Source organism: Formica exsecta, unplaced genomic scaffold (genome assembly GCF_003651465.1).
Source record: "Formica exsecta isolate Colony F162 unplaced genomic scaffold, ASM365146v1 scaffold308, whole genome shotgun sequence".
Classification (NCBI taxonomy): Eukaryota; Metazoa; Arthropoda; class Insecta; order Hymenoptera; family Formicidae; genus Formica; species Formica exsecta.
The window spans coordinates 380,478-397,075 of NW_021850337.1; the positions used below are offsets into that span (position 1 = coordinate 380,478).

A 16,598-nucleotide genomic window follows, 5' to 3' on the forward strand; every position below is an offset into this window, starting at 1 on the left:
TCAAGCAAGGTTATCAGTGCAACCGGGTATCTTAGTCTATAATTTAAGTTTCTTGAATATCTGTCTTTAATTCAAGGCCTAGAGTAGATAGATTCGCTGGACAAGTGTATGCTTTATCCTAAGCTGAGCAATCGTCATAGTACGTAATTCAAAACCTACCTCTCGAGATTAAACTATGCGCATTTAGCGATCCGGATCAAATTAAATTCTACGAAATCTCACGCAAAGCAAAGACAACGCGGTGACGTGGCCGTGTTTTCGTGAGTTATTTTCTTTCTTATATAGTCGAGGATTACGTATTGCGCTGTCAATCGTTACAGTTAACGCAATGTTCACGATATACTATGTTTAATTAATTATTCAATCTTGATATTTCGTTTCTTCTTTCAAGAGAAGAACCTTCAATGCTTTATAATGGGCGAAATGATTTTGCATCATCATGAGACCGCACTGCGATGAGCTTCGATGTAGTTTTCGGGCCCGTACGCCTTAATTGGTCATCGTTCAATTTGCCATATATCGAGAAGAGGGAGAAAGAAAGAAAGAGAAAGAATTGGCGAAAAAGTTGCGGCGAGTGACGTCGCTCGGAATTGACATAGACGGACAGTTTGAGGTCACGGACATCGGTATATCTCCGTCACGCGTATATTTTCGGGGCGTGTTATGTCGCGTCCGTCGACTTTTTTTCGCGAATGTTATTACCGTTAACATGGACTTCGTCGGGCGATCGTATCATAGTGAAGAAAAAGGATGATGGGCGCGATGACTGCGCAAATCTTGTCTCGTCGCCGATATCGTCTCTTGTCCACTTCTGCGGGATGAGTAAACGCCTCGCGTGGATGAGTATTTCGAGAATGACGTGCGCGAGGCAGCTGGGCGTCGTGAGGGCCGAGATGATGAAAATAGAAGGCGTAATTAGGGCAAGATGCGGGGAAAGCCCGCGTTCATTTTTACCCGCCTTTCTTTTGTGTTTTCGATCGCTCCGTTCAAACACCTACTTGCATTAGCTAGAGCTAGACTATATCGGACTTTGTCCGCATAATTTAATTTTCCATTAATTATTTGTTCGGCGTGAATTTAACTCGAGATTAACCTTTTGTATCAACAACATTAACATATCAGTTCAAAATTATTAGAGAGAATTCAAAGGAAACTTATTTTAATTTGATTTTATAATTAATTATTGTGTGAAGTGTATGGATTTAATTCAATTACATATCAATTGCGCTCGAGACTAATTCTCTTATTATGGTAGCGACTGTTCAATGTAATCTCTCTAAGGAGAGCTATATATACAAGCTGAATCGGCGATCCCCGGAATGAAAAGCGAACGAACACTTTCTAATTATTCAAGATATTTTCCTACGGCGCGCGCGATATATCCTCGTGCACGATCGGGTACAAATGGAGTCGTCGCTTCTTCCGGTGAGTTGCGTCGATATCTCTCAGAACCGTGCGCCTTTTACCTTCCCTCTCTCGCGCACGTGTCGGCCATAATATGAATCGTGCTGGAATCACGACGCGTTGCGACCACGCGGAAAGTGAGAGCGCCATCGCTCTAACTACTGTAAACACATAAATCAGGAGCTAACTTTGTCGCCAAAGAGACCAAGTGCAGTATGCACAGAAAAGTCGATGGGTTGCTCCATTAGTTGACCCATGACCTTTCGCTCGTCATAGTAAATTTGCGTAAAGGGCCCCACCTTTTGTACGCAAACACGAAGATTTAAAATATCGGGAAGGGTATATACTATTTTTTTTAAAATAGATATACGATCAATAGTTAAATTTCTCTTGTGTTCTCGTCGAATTTATGTATAGAAAAAAAGCATTTTTCATCCTGGAAGCTTTGCAGAAAGCTTAAGGAAATTGTATATCTCCATAAATAGATACGATCAATAGTTAAATTTCTCTTGTGTTCTCGTCGAATTTATGTATAGAAAAAAAGCATTTTTCATCCTGGAAGCTTTGCAGAAAGCTTAAGGAAATTGTATATCTCCAGAATTTATACATATATATGAAATCTTAGTTTTGCGCTACATATTTTTATCTGGTGAAGAAAAAAATAACTAATAATAAATAAGATGTGATAAAATATATAGAAGAAAAATTGTGCTTCTAAGTCAGCATAGAGAAAAAAAATCGGAGAAGTATAAGTTTTGCTTTTATATTTTTCGCGTGTTTTTTTTTCTTCTAGCGTGAAAAAAATTTTTTTAAATAGTTACTCACGCGGAAATATATGTGTTCTACAAGATTGAATGTGCAGAAAACGAATATTTTATCGGCACCGGCCACGCCTCAACTCTATAGCTTCACCCAGTTTTCTGTTGTATTTTCATCGTTTGTACGGAAGGAAATCGACCAGAAGGAATCACGGATACGTGTGACCGCGCCTGATCATGCGCGACGCTGATCCAAGCGCTTTCACCCGATCGAAATGCCGGGATTTCTAAGGTTGCTCGTAGGCTGTCTTGGAATGGTTACGAGACAATTTATAACCCTAATTTAGGTAAAGAACCTCTCTTATCGTAAAACAGTTATATCGAGTCTTTCAGTTGTTGAAGCCGCATCGCGCTGTCTTCTTCGAAACACGGAATTTTTCCAGAGGGCGATGCTCGCGATAGCGTGTCGATCCAAAGAGACGTAATTGCACCGGAAGATACAATCGACAGAGATAAATAATTGTGATCGGATGGAGAAAATTATCTGTCGATAATTGCCCGGTAAATGTAGAGCCAATCGACATTCTCGTGCGCCTACAATAGCCATTCGTGTTATTCATCACGTCGATGCCATGCCGCAGAATTATACAACAAGGCTATTTTTGCGTCGGGGCACTTTATCTTTCGCGAGAGAATTCACATCTTTAATATTACACCAACCGCCCAGGATTCGTACGCCTTTCACGACAAACAAAACGAGACCTAAATAGAAAGTCTTGCATAACGAATTCGCGACCGTTCCTCAATTGTCTTAAACGCGAGTATCTACGAGAGATCGCGAACGTTGCTTTTTAGATTCGCCATTCTGGTCTCTTTCATTCACGCGGTGTTTCCAAATATTTCAAACGAAGTAAAAATTCTCTTTCAAATTATTATACGAGCGAACGAGCTTTGATAATTAGCTCATTTAAAAATTATGAATTTAATAAATTAAAAAAATATATTTAAATAAAATTTAATATTTTTCCAAATGAAATTTTGAGATTTTATCTACAAGAGGGCATTCAAAGATTTAATTAACATTTCATGTGTATAATAATCTAATAATTCATCTACATTCGGCTGCATTCGCGGAAATTCGTGATGCTGGCGAGAGCGGAGCAGATCGCGAGAGAGTTGTGAAATAGGCGGCGGCAGCAGGGTTGACGGATCGATACCGCGACCTTGAGACTCTTCGTCGCCTTATTACACCCGGCCAACCTCCCAGTTCTCATAAAATTGTGTTACCGTTGAGATGCGATGACGCGGATATACATTGGCGCGTGAATTTTTCGTGGCAAGGCCATTGAAAAAAGAAATTCCTCGCGTACTTATTAGAAGCGTACTTATTCGAGGCGTTTCTCAACTCCATCCTACGAGCCTCGTATCGCGAGTTTATTTTCTTAATGCATGTTTGATGTCTTTAGCAAAGCGCGTCAAAACAACGCGAGAAGCGCATTCAAACAATAGATCTGTGGCTCTTGATAAAAGAATTTAAAATAATAATAATACATCTCGTATGTATAATCTCTTATGTAAAATTTTTTTTATCAAGCGCACGCATCTCGGTATTTTACTAATATAGGAGAAAACTAGATTGCCAATGAGACATTATTGATATAAGTAAAACTTGAAATTGTGTATATATCTTTTTATAAATATATTTTGTATATAAAAATATGTGTGTGTGTGTGTGTGTGTGTGTGCCGGAAATTTCGCGTTCTTTGCCAAACATAATGTAAAAGTCGACTAAGGCATAATATTATTTAAGCAAATATTAACATTTAAACATTAAAAGCAATATGTCTTCTTTGTGCGACTATATTGATTTGTGGACTTTCTAAGTCTCGGAAATGTCGAAAGGAGGTTGTCAAAGAGAGGCTGAAAAGCAAATAATAATCTATCGAGTATCACGGGCGTACGTTTTATTTTGAGACTTTTACATACACATATAGTGGATACGTGTATATTCTTTTTCATTTGCGGCGTCTATTTAGAAAAGCACGCCTTCTAATAACGCGTTTCCATGGTGGTACGATTCGCTATTTTGCACGTGCTTTCACATTCACGACAGAATAAATTAAAATTGGCGTCTCGTATACTTAGATATTTTTAGTTTCCCTATTCTTTTTCTGTAATACTTCCGATATTTCAAATTGACAACAAAATAACAATTGACAATTTCCTTCGTATGTTTTTGACTTGTACAAGCCTTGAATCATTCCGGATAAAAAAAGAATCGAGCGTCTTAAAATAGAGAGAATACGTCACACAAATGAGAAAGTCTCTGAGTCAGGATGTATCCTATATCAAAACGGATCTGTTATTAAAGCAACACGAAAAATTATAATAAGCATCGTACTTTGTATGTGTTAAAGTTTAAAAAAACTCTTTCGTGACAAAATATTTTAAAACAGATAAATTACATGAATTATAATTTCATGTAGATTTTATTCAGTGCATCCTCTCCTTTTTTTTATATATCTTTATGTTTTTGAATTAATATTTTTAAGAGAAATATCAAAATAAATATGAATAACACAAAGTCGAGTAATCCTTTCAAATTAACAGTTTTTTCTCGTGCGTATCTCTATATACGATTTTCTTCCTAAATTTCGGATCGAGGCGTCGAGCGGTGTATGCAAACAGATGAGCGGATAGCGCGTGTCGCGTTACAATGGTCGTCGCTTCCCCTCGGAATGCAGATAGCTGCAGCCCGCTTCCGTCTGCAATGCTTACGTGGTGCGTAAAGGGCGTTACGTAATGCACACCAAGCGGATCGAGCGCGGCGTAACTACCCGCTGTCCTGATCCAAGCACGCGGTGCGCACAAAGCGTACGCGCGGGTGAACGATCGGCTGTATTCGACCGGCGTCGACTACGATCGTCGACAATGTGTATATGTGTATGTACGTACTACTCCATGGATCTCTGATCTATTATCATCGCGCAAGCGCGTGCCGCACTTGCATACGCGCTGCATCACGGCAAAATCGGCAGTGGATTTTCCCGGTCGCGGAAAATTTGCGACGCGTGTTAACGTTCATACGCACTCGCGCGACCGCCCGATTCCTGATAATCGTCGCGATTTTTGTACTTCGTTACACTTTCCGCACCCATTTTATTACCGGGGATAAAATAAAATTGAATCGAGCGAAATAATCTTGAAACTTCTATTAAAAAAAAATATATAAAAAAGATATGACGAAAATTCTTGTAACATTTAATTTTACACATTTATCATACCTAGATTGATTAATCAATAAACTGATTGCTTTTATTCTTAGTTTCATTCAGCTGTTTTATTTATATGGAAAGAAAAATAATTCTATAATAAAAAATTTAAAAGAATGTATGTATTATTTTTATGTAAACAGAATTTATAGTGTCATATAGAAATATTTTCTTTCTATCACTTGCTGTAAACTAATTGTTATATCAGTGCAATAATAATAGTATTTTTACAATATATAAAATAAAATCGAATAAACACATTTTTTTTATCATACACGATGTAATACACACGTATATAATTATGTGTTATTTTATTTTCTTATCAAATACAAGCGAGTTTTGCATAAATGTATTGCGCTTAGCTGTCACTCCTTTTTCGCATTTGCGAGAAAAAATGGCTGATGCTAATTATTTAAATTGTTCCCAAAAACAAATAAAATATTATATAATTATCAATTTAATATCTATTTACATTTATCGCTGCAATTTTAAGCGAAATTTGTGTATGTGCTTCAAACGAAATTAACTTTCACCACACATTTAATTTACATATAAATGTACTTGATTTTCATGCAAATTAATTTACTACTGGAAAGTGTATTCTATATATTTCGATGCATTTCAACGACGGGCTTTTCAAGTTTATCACATGTTTATGTAACAACTAAGATATTTCCAGTTTTAGAAATATGAAGAAGGTGTGATCGACCTCGTGTACAATATCTGTTATCTTGTTTAATAATCGCCTAAGATGATTACGCGTTCCCTTATAATGCTCAGGCTGTTGCACATCGCGTGCACGTCTAACGAAGTACGCGAGCACGAAGCGACGTACAAAGGTTAAAAGCGTTTCATCGATAATTTTGCGTTCTATACGATCACACGATTCCACCGTGATATCTAATTATTCAACACACATGAGACCAAATAATATGCGTACTGATAAACATTCCATTTTGTTGACGATATTGTATATCCAGAAAAGAAGACTTTGTAGCAAATTTGCTATTTGTATTACAAAACGATTCGAAATAATTACTGTGGCAGTCGTATAGCAACACACAACATTATTTTATATAAAACATGCTTTCGAGAAAAGCATTTATTTTTAATATCGTTCCATAATCGTATGAGAAGCACTTGATTTAAAGGCCAATTACACTTGAAAAACCACACGTGGCGAAATCATAAAATGAATGACAAGATTAAAATGAATCAGTAGTATTATCATAAGGAAGATTAAGGCAACGAGATAAGCATGTGGATTTGCGTCCATTACGGGCAGTCGCAATAACACTCATAAAATCTTCGAATGGCGACGAACAATGCAGACCGCGAATAAGTTTATACGATTTCGCCTTCAATTCAGGGTCCTCGAAAAATGAATGATTTAATTATACTTTAAAGTATAATTAAATAAAAGTAATGGCGGGTCGTGTTGTCTCGACACCATACGGAGGCAATAAATTCGAAACATCTCCTGTTTCGGTGAAGACGCGACGCGATGCCGCGTCGTCCTTAAGAGGAAGACGGGACATTCGAGGACGCGAATCCGCGTTTCCGGGATCGGTCGGTGGCTTACATACGTCTCTTGGGGCATCCCGTTAACGGACCTCGCTTCGCGAATCGCGTCTGTCACCTACATACGAGAGTAGACGCGACAAAACGTATCCCGTTCTCGATCGTGTGTTTCAACTTCTCGAATGTGCGTTTATGGCTAAACGACGGACAGCCAACGTTCCAATAACCCTTAACTCTTTAAGATACGGTCGCGGTCACCACACGTATATCATTTTATCCACGACTAGGCCAATAAGAAAAAAACTAGGATATTAAAAAAAAAAAACGAAACTAAAGAAGAGATATTTATATCATTTGTCTCTTATGTTATCGAGATTATTTTATTAAATTATTTTCTTATTAATTATTGATTGCTCATACTATATGTCGTATATTATACATGTATCATTATATTTTGCATAAATAAATTATTAAAATAAAATTTTTGCATGTTTTCCTAACCATGAAAATTGCCCCTCAAAGACCGTGCAGAACCAGAGATAAACAATTTATTTGTATAATTTCATACGTTACATTTGCAGCGCGTTTCTATCATCAAATATTTGTTTTAGTAAAAGTGCAAGATCACTAGGTTTTCACTCGGTTATATTACGGCTTTCAATATCGGCGTCACGGCTATTTCTAGATATTTGCTATCGGACATCCGTTTGTAGCAGAACTTGAGACGATGTGGTGGACATTCAGTGCAAACAAGAATTATTGGTATCTCATGTTTCTCTTTCCATCGAGAGTATTTCGTGGCACGGAAATTATGGTTTGGCTGTTTGAGAACTTGTGACAATTTCCTGGATTAACATCGGCTTCACGTGTTGCTGGTAAACAACGTGTTAAATGTGCGCTTATGTAATCTAATATTAATCTAAAACTTTCCAAGGAAGAAACAGCCGAGTTGTTTATTAATAGAAGAACAGTGTCGCGCGCACGCGGGAAGATATTTAGAGGAAATTTTTCGTATTATATATGAAAAACTGTAACCATATTGCTGTAATTATTATATAATAATATAACATTAATAAGAAAATAATTTGTTTTTCATTAATAATTTTTGTCAATCCATCAAAAAATATTCATGTTATCCTTTTTATTTAAAATAAATGATCTAAATAAGAGTGCAATATCAAGATATCTACTATCAATATGCATGAGACGATAGGAATTCTCCATTTACTTTTCAAATCGAGCCGTAGAATGACTCAACTTTATTATTATCATCCTGCGAGATCGTAATTATTTCAAGAGCATTAACGTGTAGCTTGCGACGTGTCAACGGAGCCGAATGTCGAAAATATATTGCAGCTCCGATAACATATAAACCGTACATACGATGAATTTGATCTAGCGCATGAATATATAATAAAAAAAGAACCACACAACGCATATTCGACGAGGCGAGCAAACCGAAGAGAGAGAAAGATGCGCATTTTGGAGAATATTTTTAAATAACGACGCAATGCTACTTATAACCGGTAATCGGAACCGTCTAGTTTATCTGATATAATCTGCTGTTTGCAAACATCACATTACTTTAATCGAAAACACGTCGTTGCGTCGATAAGTTGCTCGCACGCGCTCCCCGAGTGCGATAAATTTTCCGCTGACTAAATCAAAGAATGCAAACGTCCGATTTGTGCACGATTCACCGCAATCTCAACATCGAATTAGTCATCTATGATGAGTACTTTTCCGATCGAAAGCCAGGCGCATTGTAACTCGAGCGAAGATTCAGCACGAATTTCATATCACGTCTCTCGCGGTGACATCAAGCGATGAATACTCGTCTTTGTTGTATTGGCGTACAATACTAACGTTGTGTGTCGCGATTCGATATACATACGTAAACATGCGTGTTTACGTGACAGCTAACTACGTATATATACGTCTTTCTAAAAAAAAAAAAAAAAATTGTCCTTCAGATCCTTAACGGTGGCAAATCAACCTTTAGGGAAATTGCTTTAATTGCTGTAATTATTCCCATCGGTTAGTTAATTCTGTTTTTTCATAACAGAAATGAAAAACAGAAAGTAATTAATTGATTTATCACACATTTTTTTGATGTATAAAAGTATTTGTATAAAAATAATATCATTATAAATTGATATCTTTTTTGCGAAATAACTCTAGATATTGATTTTGATATTAAATGTTTATTGAATATTTTTGAAACCATTATCGACATAGTAGATCCATTTTGATTTAAAATGTTTAACATGTAATTATTGATTTCGATAATAAATAAATTAGAATTCTTCCTATAAACATACTTACAGCTTACCTAATTTTTGAGCTCAGCTTACTTAATTTTATAAACTCAATTATATGTTGTTGCCTTATCTTGTCACTATAGGATATGTATTGTTATATTTTTTTTCTATTTGTATTATTACACTGTCCATATTAGTATATAATATTTTTTCTCTATTATAAATTACAGTATTGCAAGTAATACAATTGCATATAATGAGCCAGAAGCTTATCTGTAAATATCAGACAAGGTCATGTTAGATGCTAAATCATTAACTCTCTTCAAACGATTAAAAAATATTATTATAAAGAAAAATAATCACAAACGTGATTCAAGATACTGATATACTGACAGTACAAACATACATGGCTATTAATAAATTATTTTTCAAAATTGCAGTCCCCCCGATATAGATTATTATCAAGCAGCGACCATTATTAATTTGCAGATATCTGCTTTAGAAGAAAAAAAAAAAAAAAAAAGAGAGAAAGAGAGAGCTCGCAAGTTAAATCTTATTTTGTTCAATCAATCAAAACAATTAATCTTATCGAAAATTATCAAAGATATATAAAAATAATTTATAAGATTTATAATGTATAAGAAATATTATTTTTACTGCACAATCACTTCATTCTGTTTGATTCATCTTTTACACAATGTGCTTATTATATAAAATTTCTTTATCTGATCATATAATCGTTAAGGACCCGTAATTACAAATCCTTTTCCAATTCATTCAAATGATAAAATTCATTCTCAACGATATGCCATTTTACGGAAAATCACGATTGATGCGGATCAATTATAATTTTTGCGTCACCGGTCAGGAAAGTAAGTTAACGAAATTAGAATATTTTTAATGCACCAATTTACACGCGGAATCCAATATTATTATGCTGGGAAGAAACTGGGTCAACCAGGTTGATATAAGATAAATAACTGGGTCAAACGCGCCATTATTGCCCCGACCCGGGAGCGCATTATCATGTATTTCGGAAACGCGCAACGGCAGGAGGAAATTGATGGATCGATGAGAAACAGCGCGTGCGTGCGGATATTTACGAACTTTGATTGCGCTTATGATGCTTATCTGCCTTTATTGAAACACAACAGAAACCGAATCGAAATCTATCGAGACTCTGTCACCGTCTGTCGAGCGAGAAGATAAATCGTAGATAATATAGACACGGTCGCTGACATTTAACAACTCTTGTGCTCTGACTTGCTCCCGATAAGGATGCTCGACTTCGAGTCATGAAATTTTGTTATTCGAAGAAATAAGATTGCAAAAATATAGTCAATTATAATTTCATTCACTGCTTATAATGTGTTTGTAGAGCTTTGTCGTCAAAGATTGTCATAAATCACCATTTCAAAATATAAAATATGTATCTCGCAATGTAAAAGATCAATAAATATTGAACCAATTAAACAAATATTTGATGATGCGCTACAATTTTTAAATCCCAATCAAATATCCACTTGACTTTGCTTAAGAATTCAGAGTTAAAACTGCTAGAGAAGAGAGATGAGATATAGACAAGTCATTCTTTGTTGGTGACGTAGGCATCCTTAGTTCTTCGGAATATCACGTGACCATAGCCAGTGCGAAATAGTGGCCTAACAGGATCGCATCTCCCATCGACCTCGAGACATGTCAGACCAAGATCAACCTATCAGAAGACAACGGATCATCCATCACGAATATTTGCAACCTAATCACCGCTCGAGAAATTCGAGTTCGCTGTTGGCAAAATGTCTAAACGCGCGCATCCAATTCTGTTACATATTACGCATCGGAATACTATTTAAAAAATTACGATTAATAAAATTAACTAAAACAATTGAAAATGAGCGTCACACATTTTCATCTTGTAATTTTCATTTTTTATCTTTACTTGTATTTAATGGTATAATTATATAACATCAGTCGATTAGAGTGAAAAAAATAAAATAAAAAGATATCTTGTTTCCACGACTATTAAAGCAGAAATATAATCTAACTGCGTTTTCGAGACTTGCATACGAAGCGAAATAAATTTTAAAAAGAGACAGCGCGACTTGCAAATTTCACGCAGATTTCCGTCACTTCCCACCCAGTCTCATCGCTCGTGAATCACACGTGGCGAACCTGTTTTTCGGTGAAGGCCACCTTCCTTCCTAACGTTCGTCACACATTTAGGAAAACAATATTTATCAATACTTTATCTTCAACGTGCAAAGCTTTGCCACTGCGTTATCGTATCTGATCTGACGAACGATATAATCGCATTTTTACACTTGTTATTTCTCGCCTCACTTAGTTTTCCCTCTTGATGGCTATAGCTACACATCTTCACCGAAATATATACAAAGATCTGTGCAATGATCATTTACATATACAGATGTGTCCGCCCAAAATATTACAAGTCAATATAATTGGAAAGTGTTGACTTTGAAACAGAACGTCTCAAAGAAAAAAATTATAACAGAAACATCATTTTTAAATTCGATATTATTGAAGATATTGAACTCGTTTTCATATAAATTAGATATTTCCGAGAAAAGCATTGGAAAAATATCCGGTTTATAATCATTCGAAACACTCTTTGTCCCATTATATAGATTGTATTACATATTACACTATATACTCTTTTCACAATGTTTATCGCCAACGTACAAACGTTGTTGCATTCGATCATTACATGAGTAAGCCATTAAGTGGCTTTGATGTTTGAACAAAAAGCTGTCAAGAGCAAATCGAATTACCGAGTATGATAGCGTCAGGCAAACGCGTCTGTCTATTTCTGTTTGCTAAATGGAACTGCGTAAGTGCACCGTAGTTTTAGCAATTTATTCGACTGGCACGTGTCTAGGCGAAGATCGTAAATGTGCGTAGGAGGTCACAAAGCATCGTGTATAATACAACGCGCTGTGTATATACGGATTTATATATATTTTCTTATATCATAAATTTCATAACTACACATTTTAATGCACATATAAGATTATAAACCGGATATTTTTATGTGCAACGCTTTTCTCAGAAATATTTAATTTAAAGAAATAAAGAGAGTAATAAAGTTTATTTTATTCGTCGAAATATTTGCAAAAACTATCGATCTCTCTATCGCGCTTTATGAAAATCAATTCAATATATCAAAATCGTCAAACTTTCACTTCGTTAAGCAAATAAATCGCTGTAACGTAAGAAATTTAACTCGCGAAATTTCTCGACCATCACGCGAATCCGTTAGAGGAGCTATCTAGCGCGCGCGCGCGAAAGAGAGTTAAGGTCGCCATCGTGTCGAGCGATGTATGACGTCAGCCCGATATATTTATGAGCACGCCCGAAGAAACCGACTTCGTGCAAATAAGCCGCGAATCGTATACTCCAAATAGTCCGCTATCCGTCGCGATACTTTTCCACCAGCGATTCTTCCGATATGTGTCAGAAAAGGGGACCCTCCCCCCCCCACCCCATTCTCTTTTCGTGTTCAAGGTCTCTCGCGACGCTTTTCACGCGGGCTTTATTGATCGCGGCGACCAGTGGAGTTTCCAAGGTAGCACGTGGCCTTTCAGGTGATTCTCGGACAATGACACCCTAATAATCAGTCGCACGGAACCGCTGAATAATTAAGAGCAAAGAATATTTTCGCGTCCGTCGAAATGTTATAGATACGCTTAATAAGAACAAGTTGACTCGACTTGTTAGAAGAAATCGACTCGGAGTAAATTACAGGACCATTACGCACCGCAACTTGTTTCTTATAATGCCATGTATCGAACAACTGTTATACCGTTTGAATACTGATTATAGAAGTAGCTGAAACTACTACACTTTTTCCTTAATAGAATTTATAAATGTTTAAATGGCCTAAGTTTAAAAAATTCGACTAATTGCAAATACATTCTATAAACTTGTTACTAATATTCTAAAGAAAAATATTTTTTTAGTAAACTTCTCTTAAGTTACAGCTGAAAAAAAAAAATCATCACAAATTATTATGAATTATTATTAAAAACAAATTATTATTAAATATTTTTTGTTTACATCTAATAAATCTAAATTTTTTAAAATATTTTTATCTGCTCTTCGTTTGTATTCTGTAATAAATTTATTTTTAACAAATGTTATTTTTAACAAAAAGAAAGGATAGATTCATAAAACTCGTGTGTTTTAAACAAAATGTTTGGATCGTTGCGGTGAAAGAATTAATTTCGATTAATAAAAAACAGCCGTACATCTGCGAGCTTAATTTATACATATATGTATATATTCACGAAAAAAGAAAGAAAACAGGAAATGGATAATGAACGACTTTGACGGAACGACGTGGAAAAAGTTTCGCATTAAACACGTGATCGATCGCTGCTGCGTCGATATAGCCCAGCTATACGATATCGATTTGATTGGCCGCGAGTCAACAACAAGATTTTCGCGAGTGATCGATCAGAGCCTAAAAATATACGGCTTTATGCTCTTAATTGCCGATACTTTGAAACACGGCAAGGGTTTCCGTGCTACTACTCGAAGTAGTATCGAATTACGGAAGGTATACGCCAACAGCATTTGGAGGGTATCCCAATCGTGCGGGCGAAGGCTTACGCCACGATAACTCGTGGAAGTAAATACTTCGTCATTATCGACTTGACGCCTGTAGTTGATTCGCATGCGAAATTATCGGGAAATTACATCAGCTTCGAATTATTAATTATAATTTTATATATTAATTTATATTAATTTAAACTTTGTTAATATTCATGCATTATGCAGGTGACTCACGAGCTTTTTATTGTATCTTAATCCATCGATAATAATTACAGCAAACAACAATATTGAATAATTACATTCTAATTTTGTAAACAAATATTATGATATGCAATATTGCATTGTATATTATTCTTTAACTAACACGCAACAATCTCACGCCATAATACTTGTTATTCTAATCCAGTAAAATAATTTTGCTCTTTTTTGGCTAATAATCACAGCGATCTCATAGATCGCGTCATCTTAATTTTAAAAAAGCATGAAATTATTAGCAAATTGTCATTTATATTTTAAATTACATTTTTTAATTTTATAACATAGACCAAATGTATGTTTTATTTTATAGTAAATAATTTAAATATAAATGTTCTAAAATAACATAATTTCCCGAATATATAATTCTAAAGACGACACCGTGTCGCATTCTCAAGCATTGAAAAAAAATTTCCAGAAGATTATCTTCGACCTTGAGCAAGTGTATTCAATTTGATCGGGGTATTAATCATCTTGATACTTCTCAATGATTCGCCAGAAAGACGAAACTCTATTTCTCGCGAACAATGAGACTCGGCAGTAAAACCGAAAGAAACAGGCTAACATTAAATATTTAATATTCTACATCGATAATCGCGATCGTTGAATCGCATGAAGGATCGCCCGTTTCTTTACGCGAACGCCATTCACGCGGAGGAGGGGGGGGGGGTGACGGGAAGGGCGCGAAAGAAGGGATGGCAAAGTCCGACTACTATATTGATCACTGACCTTTCCTGCGGCCAAACGGCCCGAAGAACGTGCCGTTCTTGCCGATGACGTTATCGTCGATGTACTTGAGCAGCTTCGTGGTGTCCTCCCCTTTCTTCGCGGCGATCGACTTGACGGGGCGTGGTGGGACGACCCTCTGATTACCACCGACCGCGGAAACGTTGATGCTGGTGGCGGCGGCGGCGGCGGCAGCGGTGGTGATGGTGGTGGTGCTGGTAGTTGTGATCACGGGGTTGTTGAAGGCTACGGTGACGGTGGTGGTGGAGGTGGTGTTGGTCGTGGTCATCGAGCTCGATGTCGATGATGACGGCTGGGCGGCCTGGAGGCCGACAGCGCAGCTGGTGGACACGACGGCATTCGAAGGGCACGTCTCCTCCGCCAGGGAGCTGATCCTGCGCTGCGGGCTCCAGCTCTTGCCGCAAGAGATCTTCACCGAGCAGCTCATCCTCTCATAATAATCGTAGCAGAGTTCATAGTAAAGTCAATCAATCGCGCGTCGACGGTGCACTAATCACATCCGGGACGTCCGGGTGGATCCCGGGAGGATGAATACGAAGGGATTCTCTATCTCACTCGGTGCGCATCCCCGCGAAACGAACGATGTAGTACGATCGTCGATGGTTCACGTTAGTCGCACGTGTTTATCACTCCGCTTCTACGGCGAGTCGCGTTCGCGCGATATCGGCGATCTTTATTTCCACAGTCCTACTTTCCCGAACCAGCTCCAACGAGAAAAATTGATTTCCCAGAGAAACTTTCTTCTTCTCAACTCGGCACCGTTTTTCTACTCAACGTCTAATCTGTCCTGTGAGTCTTGCGTAAGAATATCTTCAAGTTGCGCGTGTCTTGGGTGAACGATCGGCGATTTAACCTGTCGTTATACTCGCACTTTTTAAATCTTCCTGCCGATGAGAATCTTAATGTAAGAATCGATCTCGACGTCGATCGCGCGGGCGTCAGCTTCCGAGACGGCAGATCGGAGTGTATGGAGCGCGATAAAGAAATAACACAAACAATCTCCTCGAGCGTCGAGGCGAGACTGAGTGTCTGGTAGACAGCGAGCTGCCCGGTTCGCCAATGACGTCACCTGGCCACGCAGGCGCCTGAGAGTCTCGCCATGCTGCGGGCGCAGCTTCTCTCTCTTTCTCTCTTCTCCCTTATCTCTCTCTCTCTCTCTTTCTCTCTCCCACCGTGGAACGAAGCGCGCATCGCGATATCGCGAATGGATACTTCTGCGACGCAAATTGCCGTAAATTTGCCAACGCGCGATTTCTTATCAGGATCACCGAGAATGTTTGTCAACGATAGTTTTCGGAGTACGTTACCGCGATAAACGCGCGGGCTCCTCGCGTCCCTCCCACCCCCCTTAAAGATGCACTCTCATCCCGCAATACGCATACATACACAGATGGCGGTACATACTTTGGAGATAGTCACATAAACTCTCTATTCGGGTTGGATTAACTATATACATATCTATCGATCGCATCGTCTTTTCGCGTGATTGAAATTGCAACGCTGTTTTCACGGCACGTTGTAATGCAAACGCGCGAGTAATCGATTTTGCAAACGAGATACACGCATTGTGCTCGCTCTGAAATTAATTAAGCGAGACTTATGAGAGACGCATGATTAAACCTAGAGAGAGAGAGAGAGATCTTCTCATATTTTTTCAACGGTATTCTGGAATATAATTGATGACAAATTGTGATTCCGACATAATTTTTTCAATAATTTTGGAACGCATTTGGTATTCAAGGGAAAAAAATTTACTTTCTAAGTAATATAATAACTATAAACGTAATATAATAAATATGAATTGGACA

General features: G+C 37.3%; 1 protein-coding gene across 1 annotated transcript in view; it reads right to left on the bottom strand.

The window, feature by feature from the left end:
- LOC115237739 overlaps nucleotides 1–16,497 on the bottom strand; it is a 48,805-nt gene extending 32,308 nt beyond the window's left edge. The window contains exon 1 of the mRNA XM_029810976.1: nucleotides 14,773–16,497. Coding sequence (XP_029666836.1) covers nucleotides 14,773–15,217 — 445 coding nt within the window. The 5' untranslated portion in view covers nucleotides 15,218–16,497. The remainder of the gene's footprint in view (nucleotides 1–14,772) is intronic.
- Nucleotides 16,498–16,598: the final 101 nt, after the last annotated feature.